Source organism: Aquarana catesbeiana, linkage group LG13 (assembly GCF_042186555.1).
Source record: "Aquarana catesbeiana isolate 2022-GZ linkage group LG13, ASM4218655v1, whole genome shotgun sequence".
NCBI lineage: Eukaryota > Metazoa > Chordata > Amphibia > Anura > Ranidae > Aquarana > Aquarana catesbeiana.
Genome location: NC_133336.1, coordinates 146,685,207 through 146,707,386, shown reverse-complemented (window position 1 = coordinate 146,707,386; position 22,180 = coordinate 146,685,207). Strand labels below are relative to the sequence as shown.

General features: G+C 43.7%; 1 protein-coding gene across 6 annotated transcripts in view; it reads right to left on the bottom strand.

The window, feature by feature from the left end:
* The window catches only part of NDUFAF1 (NADH:ubiquinone oxidoreductase complex assembly factor 1), a 470,741-nt gene that overhangs the window by 37,061 nt on the left and 411,500 nt on the right, over positions 1-22,180 (bottom strand). For 3 of the 6 annotated variants that reach the window (XM_073608867.1, XM_073608864.1, XM_073608862.1), the window contains one exon: positions 18,940-19,014. The exons of 1 other annotated variant lie outside the window; for it this stretch is intronic. In XM_073608867.1, coding sequence (XP_073464968.1) covers positions 18,940-19,014 — 75 coding nt within the window. Of the gene's footprint in view, positions 1-7,427; positions 9,689-18,939; positions 19,015-22,180 lie in introns of those variants that run through there. 2 more of the 6 variants (XM_073608861.1, XM_073608866.1) reach the window with 2 other exon arrangements.

Here is a 22,180-nt window from a genome sequence, read left to right as displayed (position 1 = left end):
AGGATGCTGCCCTTATGGCATTTGGAGTCACATCCACTGTAGGGGTCGCCCAGGTAGCGGGGACAGATTCCCCTCATCAAGAGCAGTGGGATGTAGAAACTCTAATTCAGTTGCAGAACCAGGCCCCTGATGAAGAGAAGGATAAGTGGATCAAATGTAATGCTACCCAAAATCAGCAGGGCCTGTGGAGCGCTGACAACAGGTGGTGTCTACCCAGGAGTTTGTACCCAGTTTTAGCACAGCTGGCACATGGCGTCAGTCATCTTGCTAAGGGCGCGATGGTGGCACTTACTGACTGCTATTGGATAGCACCTGGATTTAGTGCATTTGCAGCCAGGTTTTGTGCTTCATGTCTCACTTGTGCTCTGTACAATGCAGGGAGGCCTGTTCATGTTCCCCAAAGGCATTCTCCAAAGCCAGATTTCCCTTTCCAAAGAATTCAAATATACTACATTCAGATGCCCAGAATAGGCACCTATGAGTTTGCTTTAGTGTGTGTTGACATGTTTTCAGGTTGGCCCGAGAGCTGGCCAGTAGCCAAAGCAAATGCAAAAACAACAGCAAAGAAAATTTTGAATGAAATAGTTTGTAGATATGGAGTTCCTGAAACTATTGAGAGTGACAGAGGAACCCATTTTACTGGGGAAGTAATGAAAGAGGTAATGGAAGCACTTCACATACAGCAAGCTTTCCATACACCTTATCATCCACAAAGTAGTGGTAAAGTTGAGAGACTTTTAATGGAATTTTGAAAAACAGATGTGCAAAAATTAAAGCAGATACAGGAAAAGGATGGGTGGAAGCTTTGCCATTAGCCCTATATTCTGTACGAACTACCCCTAAACAACCACATGGGCTGTCCCCCTATGAGATTTTATTTGGAGGGCCACCCAAAACAGGGCTATATTTTCCCCAACAGTTGCAGGCTTCTCACTCTAATCTGTTAGAATATGTTCAGATTTTGCAAAGAACATTGAATAAAATACATGAAGGTGTTTATAAATCTATCCCCGACCCAGATTCTGTTTCAGGTATTCACAGAATCCAACCAGGTGACTGGGTGGTGGTCAAGCGACACGTCAGAAAGCCACTAGAACCAAAATTTGACGGACCACATTTGGTGCTTTTGACAACCGGTTCTGCTGTCAAGTTGGAAGGAAAGCCCACCTGGATTCACGCCAGTCACTGCAAGAAAATCCTGAAGTGATGATATCCTTTGAAAAAAAGATGATAATGTTTCTTTTCTTTTTGTTGTTTGTGAGAACTGAGACATGGAAAAATAACCCTTTCATCCAAATGTTAAAATTGTATGCAACCCATAGCAACGCTAGTAACTGCTGGGTGTGTTCTCACTTACATCCCCAAACAGGAACAATACCCATGATAGCAATGCCTCTCAATTTCACTGATCTAAACAGGACCAGAATAAATGGCTCATACATAGTCTCCACAGCTAATGAGCACAGATCAGTAACTTTGATGGTTTCGAAACAGATAAACACTCCACAGATTTGTTTAAACATCACATGCCCGTTTAACACTAAATGTAGACGGTTGGGCAATTCAGATTGCAGCGGAGCAAAAATTACAGTTTATGGAGGAAACTATGGTCAATATTATTATATCCCAGATCCAGAACTAAATAGAACCCTTTATAGTACAAATTGCTCACAGTTCCCAATATGTGAAAATATCGGTTTCCTGAGATTCCATGTTATTGCTTCCAGTTTTTTAGGAGCAGGCATACCGTCCATACGTAGAGGGTTATATTATATATGTGGAAATAAAGCTTACGCCTGGCTTCCTACTAATGTTACAGGTACATGTTATATTGGGAAGTTAGTACCTGCTTTGGCTGTTCGCAAAGATACAGTGCGACCAGATCAAAGTCCAGAATACCCTTTAGTGTTCAAAAGAGAGCTGTTCACTGAAGGTGACATGGCATGGTCATGGTTCCCTTCCTGGACAGGATGGGGAATTGAAGCAATGAAAAGACTAAATAATTACACTAGAATTGTAGATGAGATTATTAACCTTACTACCACTGATATAGGTTTATTAAATGAAGAAATGGCTCAGCTTAAAAAAGTAGTATTAGAGCACAGATTAACGCTAAATTATCTCACTGCAGCTCAAGGTGGGATGTGTAAGATATTTCACACTGACTGTTGTATATACATTTCTGATAATGAGGACATTATTAAAGGGCATCTTGCTAAGATAAGAGAACTACAGAATAAGGCCAGAGATATTGCTAAAGATGGATGGAACCCCTTTAAGGGTTTAGGAGGTTTTGGTGATTTTTTATATGGCATAGCAACATGGTTACAGAAACTAGGCGCTTACATTGTGATGTTCCTATTTCTCATGTTTGTTATTTACTTCCTCATCAGGCTATGCCTCTGTGTGACTACCCGCTGTACCAACAAATGTACCACCAGCCCTGATGAACCCATTATTGTGAGAAAGCTAGGAGAGAGCTGAACAGGATGCCGTCTCTCTGCGCCAATGTAACAGGAGTTACCAGCAATCGGCTGAATGTAACGCGGAGAATAATGGTGTCAAATAAACAAAAGGGGGGAAATGACATGGACATTCATTGTACTGTTCATTTAAGCACAAGAGAATCCATTTTGTTCTCACTGTTGAAATGTGTTCTGTAACCTTCACCTAACACACAGACACTTCTCCTACTAAACGCTCTCTACTCCCCCCTCCCTTCTCAAGGTTTTACTTTTGCAATTGTTCTATTCGCTAGTTTTTAATAATATATTTCTATTTGTTAGCTTTTAATAACATATTGCTATTTGTTACTTTTTAATAACATCTCACACCACCCCTTTCTTATCTATGTATAAAATAACATGTAATAATACATTTTTCACTGAACGGACATTTTAAACACAGTGATTGAGTCCTGTGAATCTGTTCCTGCAGCTGCAGTATTAACTTTGTTTTAGAGTCCCAATCAGAAATCAGTCATATCAACATAAATCACAACACACATTGTTCACATCTTAGGATTCTCCACTCTATACTCCATTGTAGCATTCATCAACATTATTAAAAAAAAAAAATTTTGGAAGACAGACAACCCAATACAGGCAGGAGTACAGCGCATTATACTTCTACTGTCTAATGGTAAATCCACAACAGAGTATAAATCATAGAGAGTATATGTATGCATCCAATAAGATTGGAACATGTCGCACAAATTATAGTATTACTGTACCCATTGAGGTATAACATTTAACGTCAGCAATATTTGGTTGTAATAAGGAAGCACAGCAATCAACTATCGAAAAACCTTTGAAATCAGCCCATACAGTATTATTACCCTTTCACGTCTCATCTTTAGATTTATTGCAGTTAGTATAATATAATATACCCTGACCTTCAAGCATACCAGTGTCAGCCTGCCTTGGACTTGTATTTATCTTAAAAGTAATCTATCCTTGATCAACTGGTGAGGGGCCAAGCCAGGGACGTCTAACCATGCTTGCCATATGGAATAGAATTTTTGTGGGACGTTCCTATGTTGGTAGGCAAGTTTTTCTTTGATTAAAAGTTTATTGACACTGTCTACCCATTGTCCCCTGGTGGGTACTCGCGGCGTAATCCACCATTGGGCAATCAGTTTTCCTGCTATGTATAATAACCGTAGGACCGCTGTACGAGTGGGTGTGGACAGCATCATCTATCGCACCCAATAGACAAACTACTGGGTCTCTTGATATAGGTACCATATATACCTCTGAGATCGTATCTAGGACCTCCCTCCAATATCTGAAAAGTTTGGGGCTTTTCCAGACCATGTGAAGGAGATCACCATGATCTCGTTCACATTTCGGACAAAGAGGAGAGTCCCTGACCCCCCATTTATGGAGCTGTAGGGTAGTTCTATAATAAATATAAATGAGAAAGTTTCTGGGATGCCGACACCAATACCAGGGGAGCATTTGAAAGGCAGAGCTCCCAGCTGTCCCCATCAATCCTTCCTATATCTGACTCCCACCGTTGTCTACATGGCAGTTTAAGGGGATCCTGTATCTGGGCAAGGAGGATACTGTAACATCTGGAGATCATACCCTTCTTGATATCATCCATAAGAATATTATGTATGATCTGTTTGTTGAAGCGTGACAGTTTTTCCCTGTATTCGTATGGCATGGCGTAGCTGCAGATATTTATAAAAAATTGTTATGTGGAATCCCAAACTCTGCTTGAAGCTCATTGAACGATTTGAAAGTATTGTCATGGTATAGTTGTGAGATGTAATTTATTCCTGCATCTTCCCAGTACTGGGGAATTATTAAATATATATAGCAATTGTGGTGCCCATACCATTTTGATAAGGTTAATTCTACCACTACGGATAAAGGTAGTTTACACCAGGCTTTGCATTTTTCCCGAAACGTGTTCAGGAGGGGCACCAGATTCAGGTCAATATAGGTAGATGGGTCTGAAGTCACTTGAACTCCCAGATAGCGAAACGAGTTCACTATCTGTACTGTCGTTGCACAGGGAGGCAGTGGGACGTCCAGGGGGTCAAGTGGCATCAGTACTGACTTGTCCCAATTAATGGAAAAGCCAGATAATTCCCCAAAGTCTTTAATTAGGGCCGTAACTGTCTGCAAAGTATCCTGTGTGTCTCCTAAATAGAGTAGGGTGTCATCTGCGTACAATGACACAATATCCGTACCCATGCCTCTCTGAAATCCTAAAATTCTGGCCTCCCCCCAAATTTTTGCTGCCAAAGGTTCCAGAGCCAGGGCGAACAGCAGGGGTAACAAAGGCCACCCCTGTCTGGTGCCCCTAAACAATGGGAAGGGCTCCAAAAGTTCCCCATTAATTCTTATCCTGGCAGTGGGCGCCGCATACAAGAGTCTAACCCAGCGGATGAAAGTGTCACCTAGCCCCATGCACTGCAACGCCTTCCAAAGGTAAGGCCACTCGACACTGTGGAAGGCCTTAGCTGCATCTAGCGAGAAGATCGCTCTGTTACCTGTGTTGTCTACTGGGAGCTGTAAATTCAGAAATAATCTTCTTATATTTTGGGCCGTGGATCTCATGGGGATGAACCCGGACTGGTCCCTGTGTACTATCTTGTGGATTACTTTGGCTAGTCTGTTTGCCAACATCCGGGCTAGTAATTTAATATGAGACGTCAACAAAGATATGGGTCTGTGTGAGCCCGGGGAGCTTGCATCCTTGCCCGGTTTCAATATGACGATGATAATCGCCTCATTCATTGAATCAGGCAGAAATCCCTCCCCAAGCGCCTCAGTATAAACTTTCAGTAATGTGGGCAGTAAGGTATTGGCATAACGCTTATGGTATGGTGTTCTTTGGTTGCAACTCAGCATTTTCTCTCCTGCAACCGCGACGAGATGCGTTTCTACCAAACAGTTCTACTTTGGTTTCATCTGACCATATCAAATACTCCCAATCCTCTTCTGGATCATCCAAATGCTCTCTAGCAAACCTCAGATGGGCCCGGAAATGTACTGGCTTAAGCAGGGGGACACATCTGGCACTGCAGGATCTGAGACCCTGGCGGCGTAGTCTGTTACTGATGGTAGCCTTTGTTACGTTGGTCCCAGCTCTCTGCAAGTCATTCACTAGGTCCCCCCATGTGGTTCTGAGATTTTTGCTCACTGTTCTTGTGATCATTTTGACCCCACGGGGTGAGATCTTGTGTGGAGCCCCAGATCGAGGGAAATTATCAGTGGTCTTGTATGTCTTCCATTTTCTAATTATTGCTCCCACAGTTGATTTCTTCACACCAAGCTGCTTGCCTATTGCAGATTCAGTCTTCCCAGCCTGGTGCAGGTCTACAATTATGTTTCTGGTGTCCTTGGACAGCTCTTTGGCCTTCACCATAGTGGAGTTTGGAGTGTGACTGTTTGAGGTTGTGGACATGTGTCTTTTATACTGATAACAAGTTCAAACAGGTGCCATTAATACAGGTAATGAGTGGAGGACAGAGGAGCCTCTTAAAGAAGAAGATACAGGTCTGTGAGAGCCAGAAATCTTGCTCGTTTGTAGGTGACCAAATACTTATTTTCCACCATAATTTGCAAATAAATTCTTTCAAAAAACAGACAGTGTGATTGTCTGGATTTGTTTCCACATTTTGTCTCTCATGATGACAATTACAGGCCTCTCTCATCTTTTTAAGTGGGAGAACTTGCACAATTGGTGGCTGACTAAATACTTTTTTGCCCCACTGTAAAAACAAAGCATTTTAACATAAATGCAAACCAGTGCAACGTGTCAGGGACCACCAGAGCCGAATTGCCAGGGACCACCACCAGAGCCAAATATCAGGGACCACCACCAGAGCCAAATGTCAGGGACCACCACCAGAGCCAAATGTCAGGGACCACCACCAGAGCCAAATGTCAGAGACCACCACCAGTGCCGAATGTCAGGGACAACCAGAGCCAAATGTCAGGGACCACCACCAGTGCCAAATGTCAGGGACAGTGTAGAGCGGGGATTATTATTAGAAAAAGCTTGAATGGGGATCTCCCCTGGTGTCAGGTATTGTTATATGAGAACACTGATCTCTGATATCCCGCCTCCAGGTACAATGATTGACAGCACACTGTGCCAATACCGGAGGGAGGCAAACTTCCCCTCTGTGTCATACAACTGACTTCTAATAATAATTCCCGCTCTGCACAGAGATAGCAGGCAGGGGGGGCAGTGCGACAGGGACAGTGGAGGGGCAGATTGCTGGCAGGCAGGAGGAGGGAGGTGAGAGAAGGAGGACACCTCCTCCATGGGCGGCACAGACCGGGGGCTGTGAGACCCCATCCGCCCACTACATCTCTGCTTCCTCCCTGCTCATTTTCAGAGGACTACAACTTGGTGTGTCAGATGGCTGGCTGCGCTTAGGAGAGGTATAGAAGCCAGCGGTCTTACAAACAGGATGTCAGCAGGCAATAACTGTTTTTCAGCAAGTTCAGCAGCCTATTGCAAAGGAAATACAGATCTCAGATGAACATAGATGGCAATCTTAGTGAAGGCAGGAGATCAGCAACAAGGACAGTTCTGCTTTAAATCTAAGTGAAATAAAGGGAGGTTTTCTTTGTAACACGTAATTTTTGCTGCAACATTTGTCTTGAGAAATTGCCTCGATTATCAAATGGCCTGGCTTTGTTCCCTAAACATTTTGTAAACTGTCAAACCCAAAGGGTTGTATATTTGTTATCTAGCCCCTGTGGGGCCTGGTATATTGGTAAAATTATTCACGACTTCTGTCTTACAATTAAGGGACATATACAGGCAGCATCTACTGGTAACAATTATTCCCCAATAGACATGTGGCTAACATACCGTGGGTATAGAAAATAATTACCACCGTTAAAATAATCACATTTTGTTGCTTTGCAGCCTGAAATGAAGACAGACATAGTTTTTGTTTTATCCATCTGTATTTACTCAGTGCAACTTATAAAATCCAAGTGAAAGATAGAACACCAACATGTCAGAAAAAAATTCAAAAACAGAATCACTGAGTTGGAAAAAGGAACACCTCCTCCTAAAAATGACTTGTAAACGCAATCAGCTGTAGCTAATCACCTTCTCAATGGCACACAGCCATCTGACTTTCAACTGATCAGCTGTAGTCATTTTGATTAGCTCAGCATGAAAAAAAAGAGCTATCCTGGATCATTTCAGGCCCTGGTAGTGCAACCATGGGCGTCCGCACCATAGGGCAAGGGGGGTCATTTGCCCCCCCTGGAATCTGTGTGTTGAAATCCTCCTTGTGTTGCAACAGCCGCCGCGGCTGCCTCCGCGGCAGCCGTGGTGTTTTTTTTCAAAGCCTGGCTGCTGCTGGGGCTGTCTTTTCCGACTACATGCATCCGAGCGTGACCGTCCCTCCCTCCTCACCCCTGGTCGAGCATCAGATTGGCTCTGCCGCTCGAGCCTCTGCGCTCGCCGCTCTGCTTAATGTGACACTGACCCGCCTCGATTGGCTGCTGCCTCTGCCTGTGTAAAATATGTTGTTACTGCTATGCCGATCCGGCCGGCGCGGCGCCGGCTCCTCCCACAGGTCACAGCTGTGTGGCGTGCAGTGGTGGGGACGACAGGGAATACACTGCCTGAGTGACTGCCAGTGCCTGGACTATCCCGACCCTGAAGAACCACAGGTAACAGCAGTGCCTGTATACCACTATGTACAATTTTTTTGTATTTCAATACAACTGGAACTGTTGTGGCCATATTTTGATCTTGATAGAAACAGCTATACAGTCTGTATAGCTGTTTTCATCAAGATCAAAATATGGCCACAACACAATGACGGCCCGTGCATTAAGGGCGCACGGGAGCGCCGCCCCCTCTCTCCTGCCACCCCTCTATCACCTATTGATAGATTCATGCATTGCATGAATCTATCTATGGCCGCCGCTGCCACCCCCTACTCAGGCGCCCGGCCCCTTTTCGGGGGCAGGACACCTGAATTACATCGGCGGGGGGTGTTTTTTAAGCACCTGATTAGAGCCATAGGCTCTAATAGGCGTCAAAAATGGTGACCTACAAGCGCCATGCTTGGCGCTCGCAGGTCACTCAGCTGTGTTAGAAAAGCGAATGACTATTCACTTTCCTAACACTAAACCGCCTCTCCTCCAATCATGATGGGCACACTGGCAGCATATGATGGGCACACTGGCAACATATGATGGGCACACTGGCAGCGTTTGATGGCACACTGGCAGCGTTTGATGGCACAGTGGCAGCGTTTGATGGCACACTGGCAGCGTTTGATGGCACACTGGCAGCGTTTGATGGCACAGTGGCTGCGTTTGATGGCACAGTGGCTGCGTTTGATGGCACAGTGGCTGCGTTTGATGGCACAGTGGCTGCGTTTGATGGCACAGTGGCTGCGTTTGATGGCACAGTGGCAGCGTTTGATGGCACAGTGGCAGCGTTTGATGGCACAGTGGCAGCGTTTGATGGCACAGTGGCAGCGTTTGATGGCACAGTGGCAGCGTTTGATGGCACACTGGCAGCGTTTGATGGCACAGTGGCAGCGTTTGGCACAGTGGCAGTGACTAAGCCCCTCCCTTCATGACATTGTCGAAAAGGGGCCGAGCATGGGTGTCCATAAAATTATGCCCCCCCCTGAAAAAAGTTCTGCGGACGCCCATGAGTGCAACTAAAGCAAACAATCAACTATGGGTGGCAAGGCACTGTCACTGGGATGAAAGGCTTTATCAATGCCTAGAAGCACAATAAAGTCTATAACTAAGAAGCAGAAAGTATTTGGTACAACACAACCCCTCCCTGGATCAGAACTTTGCTCCAAACTGGATGAAAGAGCCAGGAGGAAACTGGTGCGAGAGGCTACCAAGAGGCCTACAGCAACTCTGAAGCAGCTGCATGAATTTATGACAAAGAGGTGTCAATGTGTGCATGTGACAATATCACAAACTCACCACAAATGCGGCTTGTATAGGAGGGTTGCAAGAAAAAAAGCCACTCCTTAACCACTTGACAACTGGGCACTTAAACCCCCTTCCTAACCAGACCAATTTTCAGCTTTTGGTGCTCTCACATTTTGAATGACAATTACTCAGTCATGCAACACTGTATCTATATGAAATTTTTGTCCTTTTTTTCACACAAATGGAGCTTTCTTTTGGTGGTATCACCGCTGGGTTCTTTATTTTTTGCGCTGTAAAAGAAAAAAGACCGAAAAATCGGTAAAAAAAATACATTTTTCTTCATTTCTGTTATAATATTTTGCAAATTAGTAATTTTTCTTCATATATTTTGGCCAAAATTTATACCGCTACATATCTTTGGTAAAATTAACCCAAATCGGTGGATATTATTTGGTCTTTGTGAAAGTTATAGAGTCCAAAAGCTATGGTGCGAATATCTGAAAATTGATCACACCTGAAGTACTGACGGCCTATCTAATTTCTTGAGACCCTAACATGCCAGAAAAGTACAAATACCCCCCAAATAACCCCTTTTTGGAAAGAAGACATTCCAAGGTATTTAGAAAGATGCATGGTGAGTTTTTTGAAGTTGTCATTTTTTCCCACAATTCTTTGCAAAATCAAGGTTTATTTTTTACTTTTTTTTTTTCCCACAAAATTGTCATATTAGCAGGTTATTTCTCACACACTGCATATGCATACCACAGATTACACCCCAAAACACATTCTGCTATTACTCCAGAGTATGGCGATACCACATGTGTGAGACTTTTACACAGCGTGGCCACATACAGAGGCCCAACATGCAGGGAAGCACCTTCAGGCGTTCTGGAGCACCCAGGCCAATTCTGACATTTGTCTCCTACATGTAAAAATCATCATTTATTAGCTAGAAAATTACATAGAACCCCAAAACATTATATATGTTTTTTTAGCAAAGACCCTAGAGAATACAATGGCGGTCATTGCAACTTTTTATCTCGCACGGTATTTGCGCAGCAATTTTTTTAACGTGTTTTTTTGGGAAAAAAAACTGTTTTGTGCTTTACAAAAACCAAAACAGTAAAGTTAGCCTAATGTTTTTGCATAATGTGAAAGATGAAGTTACGCCGAGTAAATAGATACCCAACATGTCACCTTTCAAAATTGCACGCGCTTGTGGAATGGCGCCAAACTTTGCTACTCAAAAATCCCCATAGGCGACGCTTTAAAATTTTTTACTGGTTACATGTTTTGAGTTACAGAGGAGGTCTAGGGCCAAAATTATTGCTCTCGCTCTACCGATCGCAGCGATACCTCACATGTGTGGTTTGAACACCATTTTCATATGTGGACGGGACTTACGTATGCGTTCGCTTCTGCATGCGAGCACACAGGGACAGGGGCGCTTTAAAAATTTTTTTTTTTTTTATTGTTCATTTTACTTTATTTATTTTAGTTTGATGCTTTTTTCCAAAAAAAAAAAATTTTTGACCACTTTTATTCCTATTACAAGGAATATAAACATCCTTGTAATAGGAATATGGCATGACAGGTCCTCTTTACAGTGAGATATGGGGTCAATAAGACCCCACATCTCACCTCTAGGCTGGGAAGCCTGAAATAAAAAAAAAAAAAACGATCCTGGCTTCGATCGTAGCGGTGAGTCGGTAGAAGCGCGGGAGGGGGGGACATCCCCTCTCGCCTCCCGTAAGAACAATCAAGCAGTGGAACAGCTGCTATGATCATTCTCATGGTGTAGGGAATCGCTGGCTGAAAAAGCTGATATCTGAATGATGCCTGTAGCTGCAACCATCATTCAGATATCCCCGCACAAAGTCAAGGATGTTGTATGATGGCCGGCGGGCGGGAAGTGGTTAAAACGCTTTTTTTTTTTTTTAACACAAAGTTGTCCATTTATACAATATTTCTACCACATAACATGTACATACCAAAAATGACACCCCAAAATAGATTCTCCTGCTCCTCCTGAGTACGGCGATACCACATGTGTGAGACTTCCACAGCCTGGCCACATACAGAGGGCGAGTACAGCTGAGCATGGCTGGGTATGGCAGGGTATGGCGGGGTATTGCGGAGTATGGCGGGGTATTGCGGAGTATGGCGGGGTATTGCGGAGTATGGCGGGGTATGGCGAGGTATGGCGGGGTATGGCAGAGTATGGCGGGGTATGGCAGAGTATGGCGGGGTATGGCAGAGTATGGCGGGGGCATGGCAGAGTATGGCGGGGGCATGGCAGAGTATGGCGGGGGCATGGCAGAGTATGGCGGGGGCATGGCAGAGTATGGCGGGGGTATTGCAGAGTATTGTGGGGGCATTGCAGAGTATTGTGGGGGTATTGCAGAGTATTGCACAGCATTGCAGAGTATTGTGGGGGCATTGCAGAGTATTGCACAGCATTGCAGAGTATTGTGGGGGTATTGCAGAGTATTGCACAGCATTGCAGAGTATTGCACAGCATTGCAGGGTATTGCAGGGTATTGTGGGGGCATTGCAGAGTATTGTGGGGGCATTGCAGAGTATTGCACAGCATTGCAGAGTATTGTGGGGGTATTGCAGAGTATTGCACAGCATTGCAGAGTATTGGGGGGCATTGCAGAGTATTGCACAGCATTGCAGAGTATTGTGGGGGTATTGCAGAGTATTGCAGAGCATTGTATAGTAGTAGGGATGGCTGAGCATGGATGGATGGATGGATGGATGTCTCTGTGCAGCGCTGTGGGCACTACACATACAGCCCACAGCGCTGCAGACATCCATCCATCCCCCTCCCCGCTCACTGTGTACCGATCGGTACACAGGAGGGGAGGAGAGGAACCGGCGTCATCAGATGACGCCGGTCTGTTTACATGTGATCGCGCCGTCATTTGACGGCGCGATCACATGGTAAACGGCCGTGATCAGCGGCCATTTACCGGGATCCGTGATGCGCCGGGTCCTCTGGACCCGGCGGTCACGGATGTGTTCGGGTGCGCGCCCCAGGGGGCGCGCGAGAGGGGAATTCTGGGAGGACGTCATAAAAAAAAAAATTTATATATAAAAAAAGAATTTATATATATTACATAATATAATAAAAAAACTGAATGTTCGGACTTCGTCTGAGGACGCCCTCAGACGAAGTCCGGAAGTGACGAAACGCGTCACGACATGATCTACAGGAAGTGACGTATGCGCTCCATGGGCTGTCAAATCAGGAAACACAACGCTGCTGTACACAGCGGAGGTCCTTTTCGTTTCAGCTAACGTTCGGAGCAGTGGCGGCCCGTCCATAGGGGGCGCCAGGGCGCCGCCCCCCCCCTCCTGTAGTCAAAAAAAAAAAAAATTAAAAAAAAAAAAATTTTTTTTAAAACGGCCCCTTAAAGAACAAATAAAAAAAAAAAAAAAAGTCCTTCAACAAAGTGCACTGTGGCGCCGGACGCCAGTGCACTATGGGAAGCGCCACGTCAATGCAATCACGAGATTGCAGACGCGGCGCTTCATTTGCGGGCTTTTAACCCGCCTTGTGGCGCAAACGAAAACGCCGATTAGCTTCCGCTCGTAGAATCAGTGTGATTCTATGGGCGGGAGCATTGCTTTTCAAATCTTGAGGTCACTTCCGGCTTTCGTGAAGAAGACGAGAGCCGGAAGTGATGTCGGCAGCTCCGTTCTTCAGCTGAGCGGAGCTGCAGGAGGAAGGTAAGAGCCATATGAGGGATGTGTTGCTGTCTGGCAAGCAGGGTGAGCTCCAGCACAGCTGCATGTATCTGTCCCTCTCTTCCCCATTCCCCCCCTCCCTCCTATCTCACTACACACGGACTGAAGACACCTATACACAGACAGAGGGGGAGGGGGAGGAGAATGGACACATACACAGGACGTTATCAAAGAAAGATACAGTGATTTGGGGGGCTGGGAGAGGATGCTTTATGTGCTAGGGGCCACTTTGGGAGCAGAGAGGATTTGTGCTAGAAGGGGGGTTGAATATAAAATTAGACCCCCCCCCAGCACAAATCCTCTCTGCTCCCAAAGTGGCCCCTAGCACATAAAGCATCCTCTCCCAGCCCCCCAAATCACTGTGATTATCTTTCTTTGATAACTTGCCCCTCTTCCCCCTTGTTCAAAGAGATGCTGGCTGTTATTAAGGAGACAATCATGGTTTCTGGGATCAGTGGACACAGTGGATGCGTTTTTTATGACACAGTGGCTGCGTTTTTGATGACACAGTGGATGCGTTTTTTATGACACAGTGGATGCGTTTTTTATGACACAGTGGCTGCGTTTTTGATGACACAGTGGATGCGTTTTTTATGACACAGTGGCTGCGTTTTTGATGACACAGTGGCTGCGTTTTTGATGACACAGTGAATGCGTTTTTGATGACACAGTGGCTGCATTTTTGATGACACAGTGAATGCGTTTTTGATGACACAGTGGATGCATTTTTTATGACACAGTGAATGCGTTTTTGATGACACAGTGCATGCGTTTTTTTATGACACAGTGGCTGCGTTTTTGATGACACAGTGGCTGCGTTTTTGATGACACAGTGGCTGCGTTTTTGATGACACAGTGAATGCGTTTTTGATGACACAGTGGATGCATTTTTGATGACACAGTGGATGCGTTTTTTATGACACAGTGGATGCGTTTTTGATGACACAGTGAATGCGTTTTTGATGACACAGTGGATGCATTTTTTATGACACAGTGAATGCGTTTTTGATGACACAGTGAATGCGTTTTTGATGACACAGTGGATGCGTTTTTGATGACACAGTGGATGCATTTTTTATGACACAGTGGATGCGTTTTTAATGACACAGTGAATGCGTTTTTGATGACACAGTGAATGCGTTTTTGATGACACAGTGGCTGCGTTTTTGATGACACAGTGAATGCATTTTTGATGACACAGTGAATGCATTTTTGATGACACAGTGAATGCATTTTTGATGACACAGTGGATGCATTTTTGATGACACAGTGAATGCGTTTTTGATGACACAGTGGATGCGTTTTTGATGACACAGTGGATGCGTTTTTGATGACACAGTGGCTGCGTTTTTGATGACACAGTGGCTGCGTTTTTGATGACACAGTGAATGCGTTTTTGATGACACAGTGGCTGCGTTTTTGATGACACAGGCTGCGATTGATGTTTTTTTTTCAGAATTTTTCAGTTTGTTTGCGCCCCCCCAAAAATTTTGAGCACCAGCCGCCACTGGTTCGGAGCCACATACAGGCATAGTCCTTTTTATTGCTATATTCACATTGTAATTTGGTACGCATATTTGACTAGGGGGGACCATTTGTTTGGAATATAAGTTTGTGTTTAAACAATATCACACTATGTGGACATTCCATTTTTCTCCTATGGCTCAATTTGAGTATCCAATAGCGTGACTGACACCTGGTGGACGTTCGTATAGGAGCTGAGGAGAAGTTCACTTTGAATCTGGGCTTTATATTATTTGATTTCTGGTGAGTGCATTCCCAAAGGGAAAGTCATCCCACACGTGGTGTTATTATATGGTGGAAGTACCCTACACAGAATGCGGTGAAAGTGACACCTTCTCCGCAAACCACATCATCCTATGCATGAACTTATACTGTTAAATTTGTTCTTTGAGCAGGTTTTGAGCGCTGCTGCAACAGCGACAGAGACTTTTAGTTTTTAGTTATTGCCTTTGAATTTTTGATGAGATTTTTACAGCTGCTTTTAATCATTTTACATATTTTAATGATTTATTATAATTAATTCATCAGATTGTATTGTATGTTATATTTTACATTATTGCCATCACCACAGGAATTTGCATCCTAAGGCGCAGAGCGGTGTTTTGATAGGCAGGCATATTCTATAGTAAAACATCTTCATTTTTAATAAAAGCTGAATAGTTGCCATGCACAACTGCCCTAGATTTTGACTGCTCCAGTTTTTATTTATTTTATTCTTTCAAAACACAAAATTACAAGATAACAATGACCTGGTAAGAATTAATATAAACATGTCTCACATACAGTGGGGACAGAAAGTATTCAGACCCCCTTAAATTTTTCACTCTTTGTTATATTGCAGCCATTTAAGTTCATTTTTTTTCCTCATTAATGTACACACGGCACCCCATAATGACAGAAAAACACAGAATTGTTGACATTTTTGCAGATTTATTAAAAAAGAAAAACTGAAATATCACATGGTCCTAAGTATTCAGATCCTTCTTTGCTCAGTATTTAGTAGAAGCACCCTTTTGATCTAATACAGCCATGAGTCTTTTTGGGAAAGATGCAACAAGTTTTCACACCTGGATTTGGGGATCCTCTGCGATTGCTCCTTGCAGATCCTCTCCAGTTCTTTCAGGTTGGATGGTAAACTTTGGTGGACAGCCATTTTTAGGTCTCTCCAGAGATGCTCAATTGGGTTTAAGTCAGGGCTCTGGCTGGGCCATTCAAGAACAGTCACGGAGTTGTTGTGAAGCCACTCCTTCATTATTTTAGCTGTGTGCTTAGGGTCATTGTCTTGTTGGAGGGTAAACCTTCGGCCCAGTGTGAGGTCCTGAGCACTCTGGAGAAGGTTTTCGTCCAGGATATCCCTGTACTTGGCCGCATTCATCTTTCCCTCGATTTCAACCAGTCGTCCTGTCCCTGCAGCTGAAAACCCCCCCCCCACAGCATGATGCTGCCACCATCATGCTTCACTGTTGGGACTGTATTGGACAGGTGATGAGCAGTGCCTGGTTTTCTCCACACATACCGCTTAGAATTAAGGCCAAAAAGTTCTATCTTGGTCTCATCAGACCAGAGAATCTTATTTCTCACCATCTTGGAGTCCTTTGGGTGTTTTTTAGCAAACTCCATGCAGACTCTCATGTGTCTTGCAATGAGGAGAGGCTTCGGTCGGGCCACTCTGCCATAAAACCCCGACTGTTGGAGGGCTGCAGTGATGGTTGACTTTCTACAACTTTCTCTAATCTCCCGACTGCATCTCTGGAGCTCAGCCACAGTGATCTTTGGGTTCTTCTTTACCTCTCTCACCAAGGCTCTTCTCCCCCGATAGCTCAGTTTGGCCGGACGGCCAGTTCTAGGAAGGGTTCTGGTCGTCCCAAACGTCTTCCATTTAAGGATTATCAAGGCCACTGTGCTCTTAGGAACCTTAAGTGCAGCAAAATTTTTTTTGTAACCTTGGCCAGATCTGTGCCTTGCCACAATTCTGTCTCTGAGCTTTTCAGGCAGTTCCTTTGACCTCATGATTCTCATTTGCTCTGACATGCACTGTGAGCTGTAAGGTCTTATATAGACAGGTGTGTGGCTTTCCTAATCAAGTCCAATCAGTATAATCAAACACAGCTGGACTCAAATGAAGGTGTAGAACCATCTCTGGGATGATCAGAAGAAATGGACAGCACCTGAGTTAAATATATGTGTCACAGCAAAGGGTCTGAATACTTAGGACCATGTGATATTTCAGTTTTTCATTTTTAATAAATCTGCAAAAATGTCAACAATTCTGTGTTTTTCTGTCAATATGGGGTGCTGTGTGTACATTAATGAGGAAAAAAATGAATTTAAATGATTTTAGCAAATGGCTGCAATATAACAAAGAGTGAAAAATTTAAGGGGGTCTGAATACTTTCCGTCCCCACTGTATATTGCTATATTACTTAATATCAGTAAACCAGAGTGAAATAGGAGTATATTGTATTAAAGCGGAGTTCCACCCAAAAGTGGAACTTCTGCTCATTTGTCTCCTTCCCCCCTCCGGTGCCAAATTTGGCACCTTTCGGGGGGGGGGGGGGGGAATACCTGTCCTTGACAGGTATCCTGTCCCCACTTCCGGGAGCCCCGGCCCGTTGCCGCTAGCCCAGTAGGAGAGCGCAGCGGGTGCCTCCAGCATGCGCAGTAGGGAACCGGCGTGAAGCCGTAATGGTTCACTACCGGGTTCCCTTACTGGCTATGGCGGCGGCAGCACCCAAAGCTGATGGAAACATCAGCTGCGGTGCCGACATCGCTGGACTCCAGGACAGGTAAGTGTCCAATTATTAAAAGTCAGCAGCTGCAGTATGTGTTGCTGCTGGCTTTTAATTTTTGCAGCGGCATGCGGACCTCAAGGGTTCAGAAGGTAATCCCACTATCAATCCATCTATATAGTATGGCAAGTATGGAAAGAAAAGAGGGAAAAAAAATATGTAAAACATTATCACAACAGAGTGTCCAGGTTTCTTAAGTGTGTTAGTGACTCACCACTACTCAAAACAAAATTATTTCTATGAATATCTGTGTTTTTGCTAATAAAACATGTCTCAGACACTCTCAGATACCATTTTAACTAGGGATGCACCGATACCCTTTTTTTTTAACGAGTAATGCCCCGTACACACGGTCGGACATCGATCGGACATCCCGACAACAAAATCCTAGGATTTTTTCCGACGGATGTTGGCTCAAACTTGTCTTGCATACACACGGTCACACAAAGTTGTCGGAAAATCCGATCATTCTGAACGCGCTGACGTAAAACACGTACGTCGGGACTATAAACGGGGCAGTAGCCAATAGCTTTCATCTCTTTATTTATTCTGAGCATGCGTGGCACTTTCTGCGTTGGATTTGTGTGCACACGATCAGAAATTCCGACAACGGATTTTGTTGTCGGAAAATTTTATAGCCTGCTCTCAAACTTTGTGTGTCGGAAAATTCGATGGAAAATGTGTGATGGAGCCTACACACGGTCGGAATTTCCGACAACAAGGTCCTGTCACACATTTTCCGTCGGAAAATCTGACTGCGTGTACGGGGCATAAGAGTACCAATACTTTTTTTTTAGTACTCGCCGATACCAATTACCGATACCTACCGCAACTGTTTTGTTTTAACTTCAGCTTTCAGCAATGGTAAAAAGCATTGAAAAGTTATTTACAAATTAAATAGATTTTTTTTAATTCAGCGCTCTTTCAATGTGAAATGTGTAAATATATGTTAATATATTTGTGTAAAAATATTCACTAACAAAGCAAACAAAAAAAAAGTTTTAATTGTTTATCGTTTATAAAATAGACGTGAAAAAAAAAAAGCAGGAAAATAATAATTAAATGGAGGAGAATAGAGAGTTAATTAAGGCTGATTAGAGTAAATTAAGGGTTAATAAGGGGTTAAACAGAGGAACATTTGTTCATCCCTTTGATCTGCAGGTGAAGAAACAGAAAGATACAAAAAGAAACAATGTTTCTTTTTATTTTAGTGTATCAGGGCTGAGCACTGTTGTTAAACATTGCCGGCTGCTTTTTTTTTTTTTTTGACAGCTCCAATTACCGGACTTCTTTAACACTGGGGAGACCCACTGACAGCTCAAAGAACCAAGCCTGAAAGTATCGGTTTCAGGTATCGGTGCATTTGCACGAGTACCGATACTTGTGCAAATACTCGGTATCGGCACCGATACTAGTATCGGTGCAACCCTAGTTTTAACATTTTAGGTGTTGGTAGGCCTTCTAGGATTACATACCTTGTCTGGCCATAGAGGATACTGGCCATCCTGGACTCTGCCACGGCTGCTCATGAAGAACTTTGACAAAGGAATCTGAGTTAAAATAAATAAGCAGAATTGACAAAAGAATTAGAAAGTGGCTGTAGGGACACAAAGCCTATTTACAAATAAAAATTCCCTCTTTTCCCTAGCTATTTCCCGCCCAGCCACTATATAAATGGCCAGGGCTGGGCTGGACAAGCATCAATCTGGGAGGATGTATCTCTCAATCGGACATAGCTGGTCAAAGATCAGGTACAGGGCCAATGCCACTATGGTGTTACTGCACCGCTCTGGTAACAAAAAAAAGAACAAAAAGAAAGTTACACAAGTTCCAGTGTCCCTGATCACTGCCACACCAGTCTCAGTGTCACCATAAGGACTTATTCACATGTATTATGCTTTTTGAAGATGCTCTTTTCAGAGAGTGTTTGACAGGCAGTGAGGAGGCATTGTATCACCTCCACACTACCGGCTTTAACCCCTTGGACACTGCAGAAAGACCCTTGTTCACTTGAAAGGATCACAATCAGAGGGTGCACAGAGGGTACAATTCTTGTCACAGCTGCAAAGCAAAGCATTGCACACCCCCAGCTGCTGCCCCTGCAGCTAATGGGGGCAGCAGTCCCACTGTCACCAGACCAGTGCAGTCAGCTAGTGTTGTTGATCACCCCTACCCCCTGGCAAAAAGTATGGAATCGTCACTCTTGGAAAATGTTCATTCAATTGTTTAATTGTGTAGAAAAAAAAACTAATCACAGACATGCCTCAAATCTATTTTCATTTAACATTCCAACCTTCTGGCTTTAAGAAACACTTAAAAAAAACTGTAGTCAATTGCAACTTGCAAAGGAAACAAATATGGAATCACTCAATTCTGAGGAAAATATTATGGAATCACCATGTACTTTGCAGTTCTAAAACAAACATCATACATCTGCTAATTAGTCTGCAGTTAAAAAAAAAAAAGAGTGCTTGCACACCTTGGGGAGCTGTTGCACCAACCTGATTGACATGAATCATGGCTCCAACAGGAGAGATGTCAGTTGAAACAAAGGAGAGGATTATAAAAACAACTTCTTTAATAAGGTAAATTATCACGGAATGTTGCAAAAGATGTGTCATGGCCAGGATACATAAAAGTTTTCATAATTCATGGAACACTCAGCGAAGGAGTCGTCATTCCAGGAGAGCCCCCCCCCCCACCAGAAAAGGTTGATTGAATTATCCTCTCCAGTGGAAGGTTGAGGTCAATATACAAACATTATGTTGAACAATGGTGCCACTTGACACAAAACCAACTGACAATGGTCAAACTAGTGTTTTGAGATTCAGATAGCAGAGCCTTTGATTAAAGGAAAGCCAGGGTGAATAACCCCAATTGTTTAAAAGGGTGAGATTGTCTTCTTAGAAAGAACCCAGTTGTTGACTCAGCTTTTCCCCAGACAATGGCAGAAGACAGCCCTATTAATTATACACTAGAAGGACACCAGTCACAAGTTGAAATGGAACTAAGATTATATGTATATATATATATTATGTATCTATATAGATATGAATATATAATGTTAAATTACAATGCAAAGCATGTTGTAAGAATCAATGCGTACTGTAGTCATCCATGTATTTGACAAGGATTTGACACCAGTCTGTTATGGTTAAAAAATGATGTTTAGTTCCATAAATCTCTGTCAATCTCAATATATTTGGTTAGGTAGAGAATTCTTATAGCCAGCAAGGTACAGGAGATGGGGACAACAAAAGGCCAGCAATCACCATATTATATTAACATGAAACATGTTAAAACACATTTCATAATAACACTAGACATCATATTCTGATTACACCTTTACCATGATCACAGATGGGCGGGTGAGAATCTCGGGAGTTACCTCCCATATTTGGAACCAACCAATCATGAGATGGTAAACGTGAAGTGAGGGAGGTAACCATCCAAGAATTTTCACTATACAAAAGGGGAGACACTCAAGAGAGAGGACCACAGACCCACACGCTGACATACACCCTCTGGACGAACACAAATTTGGTAATAAGCGACCACTCCCCATCTCGCTGGACATTGCTGCTAGGACGAATCAAATATACATCCTTTCCTTTAAACAATGGTGAGATACTGACCATATAATTATTGATAATATTTTTTTCTTCCCAAAATCATAGGAATTTTATCTTACTGTATGCATGTTATCTTATCCAATACTGTGTGTGAAGGGAAAATGATAGGAATCGTATGTTACTGTTTACATTTTATCTTCTCCAATACTGTGTGAAGGGTAGTTTAGTATTTAATAATTGTCCCATGTCATTGGCCTTATGTGTTCAAGCTGTTTGTGGGTGAAATTAAGATCAAACTGTATGAAAACAAATTTGGCTACTGTGGTCCCAGGGAAATGCCCTATTCAATCTGGTAGATCTGTTAAATTAATACTCCCTTCAAATTGATAATATCTATCTGTTGACTCCGCTAGACATACTTTGTATTCCTTCCGGACGGAGAAATTCAGAGTGACAAGAGATATTGTGTTTTTGTGTTTTAGAAAGGCATGATTACAGCAAACATTTTAAACATAGTAATTTTGGCTACCCTTGGGTTATTTGTTAAATATTAAGGAAAATATGACAAGCTCCTACCGGATTCATACAGACCCATATCCCTCTTGAATTTGGATGTCAAACTCCTGGCGCGGGTACTGGCGACCAGACTGTCCACGGTAATTGGGGGACTCGTGCACAAAGACCAATCCGGGTTTATACCTACTAGGTCTACAGCCAATAATATAAGATGCCTCTTCATGAACCTACAAACCCCTGTGGACAATCCTGGAGGGAGGGCCATTCTGTCTCTAGATCCCGCTAAGGCTTTTGACAGTGTGGAGTGGCCCTACCTCTGGGAGATCCTGGTTTGTTTTGGCTTGGGTGAGAGCTTTGTTAACTGGGTGAAGATACTCTATTCCGCCTCCGGGCGAGACTTCGCATTGACAATACTCTATCACACTCATTTGCATAGCATAGGAGCACCCGGCAGGGGTGTCCCCTGTCGCCCCTGTTGTTTGCCCTTGCGGTGGAACCTTTGGCTATACTAATCCGTGGATCCTCTGAGATAGTGGGATTCCGTAGAGGCCTCTCGGAGGAAAGGATCTCTCTTTACGCCGATGATGCCCTACTTTATCTCGGAGATGCGAATGCCTCTCTGCGGGCG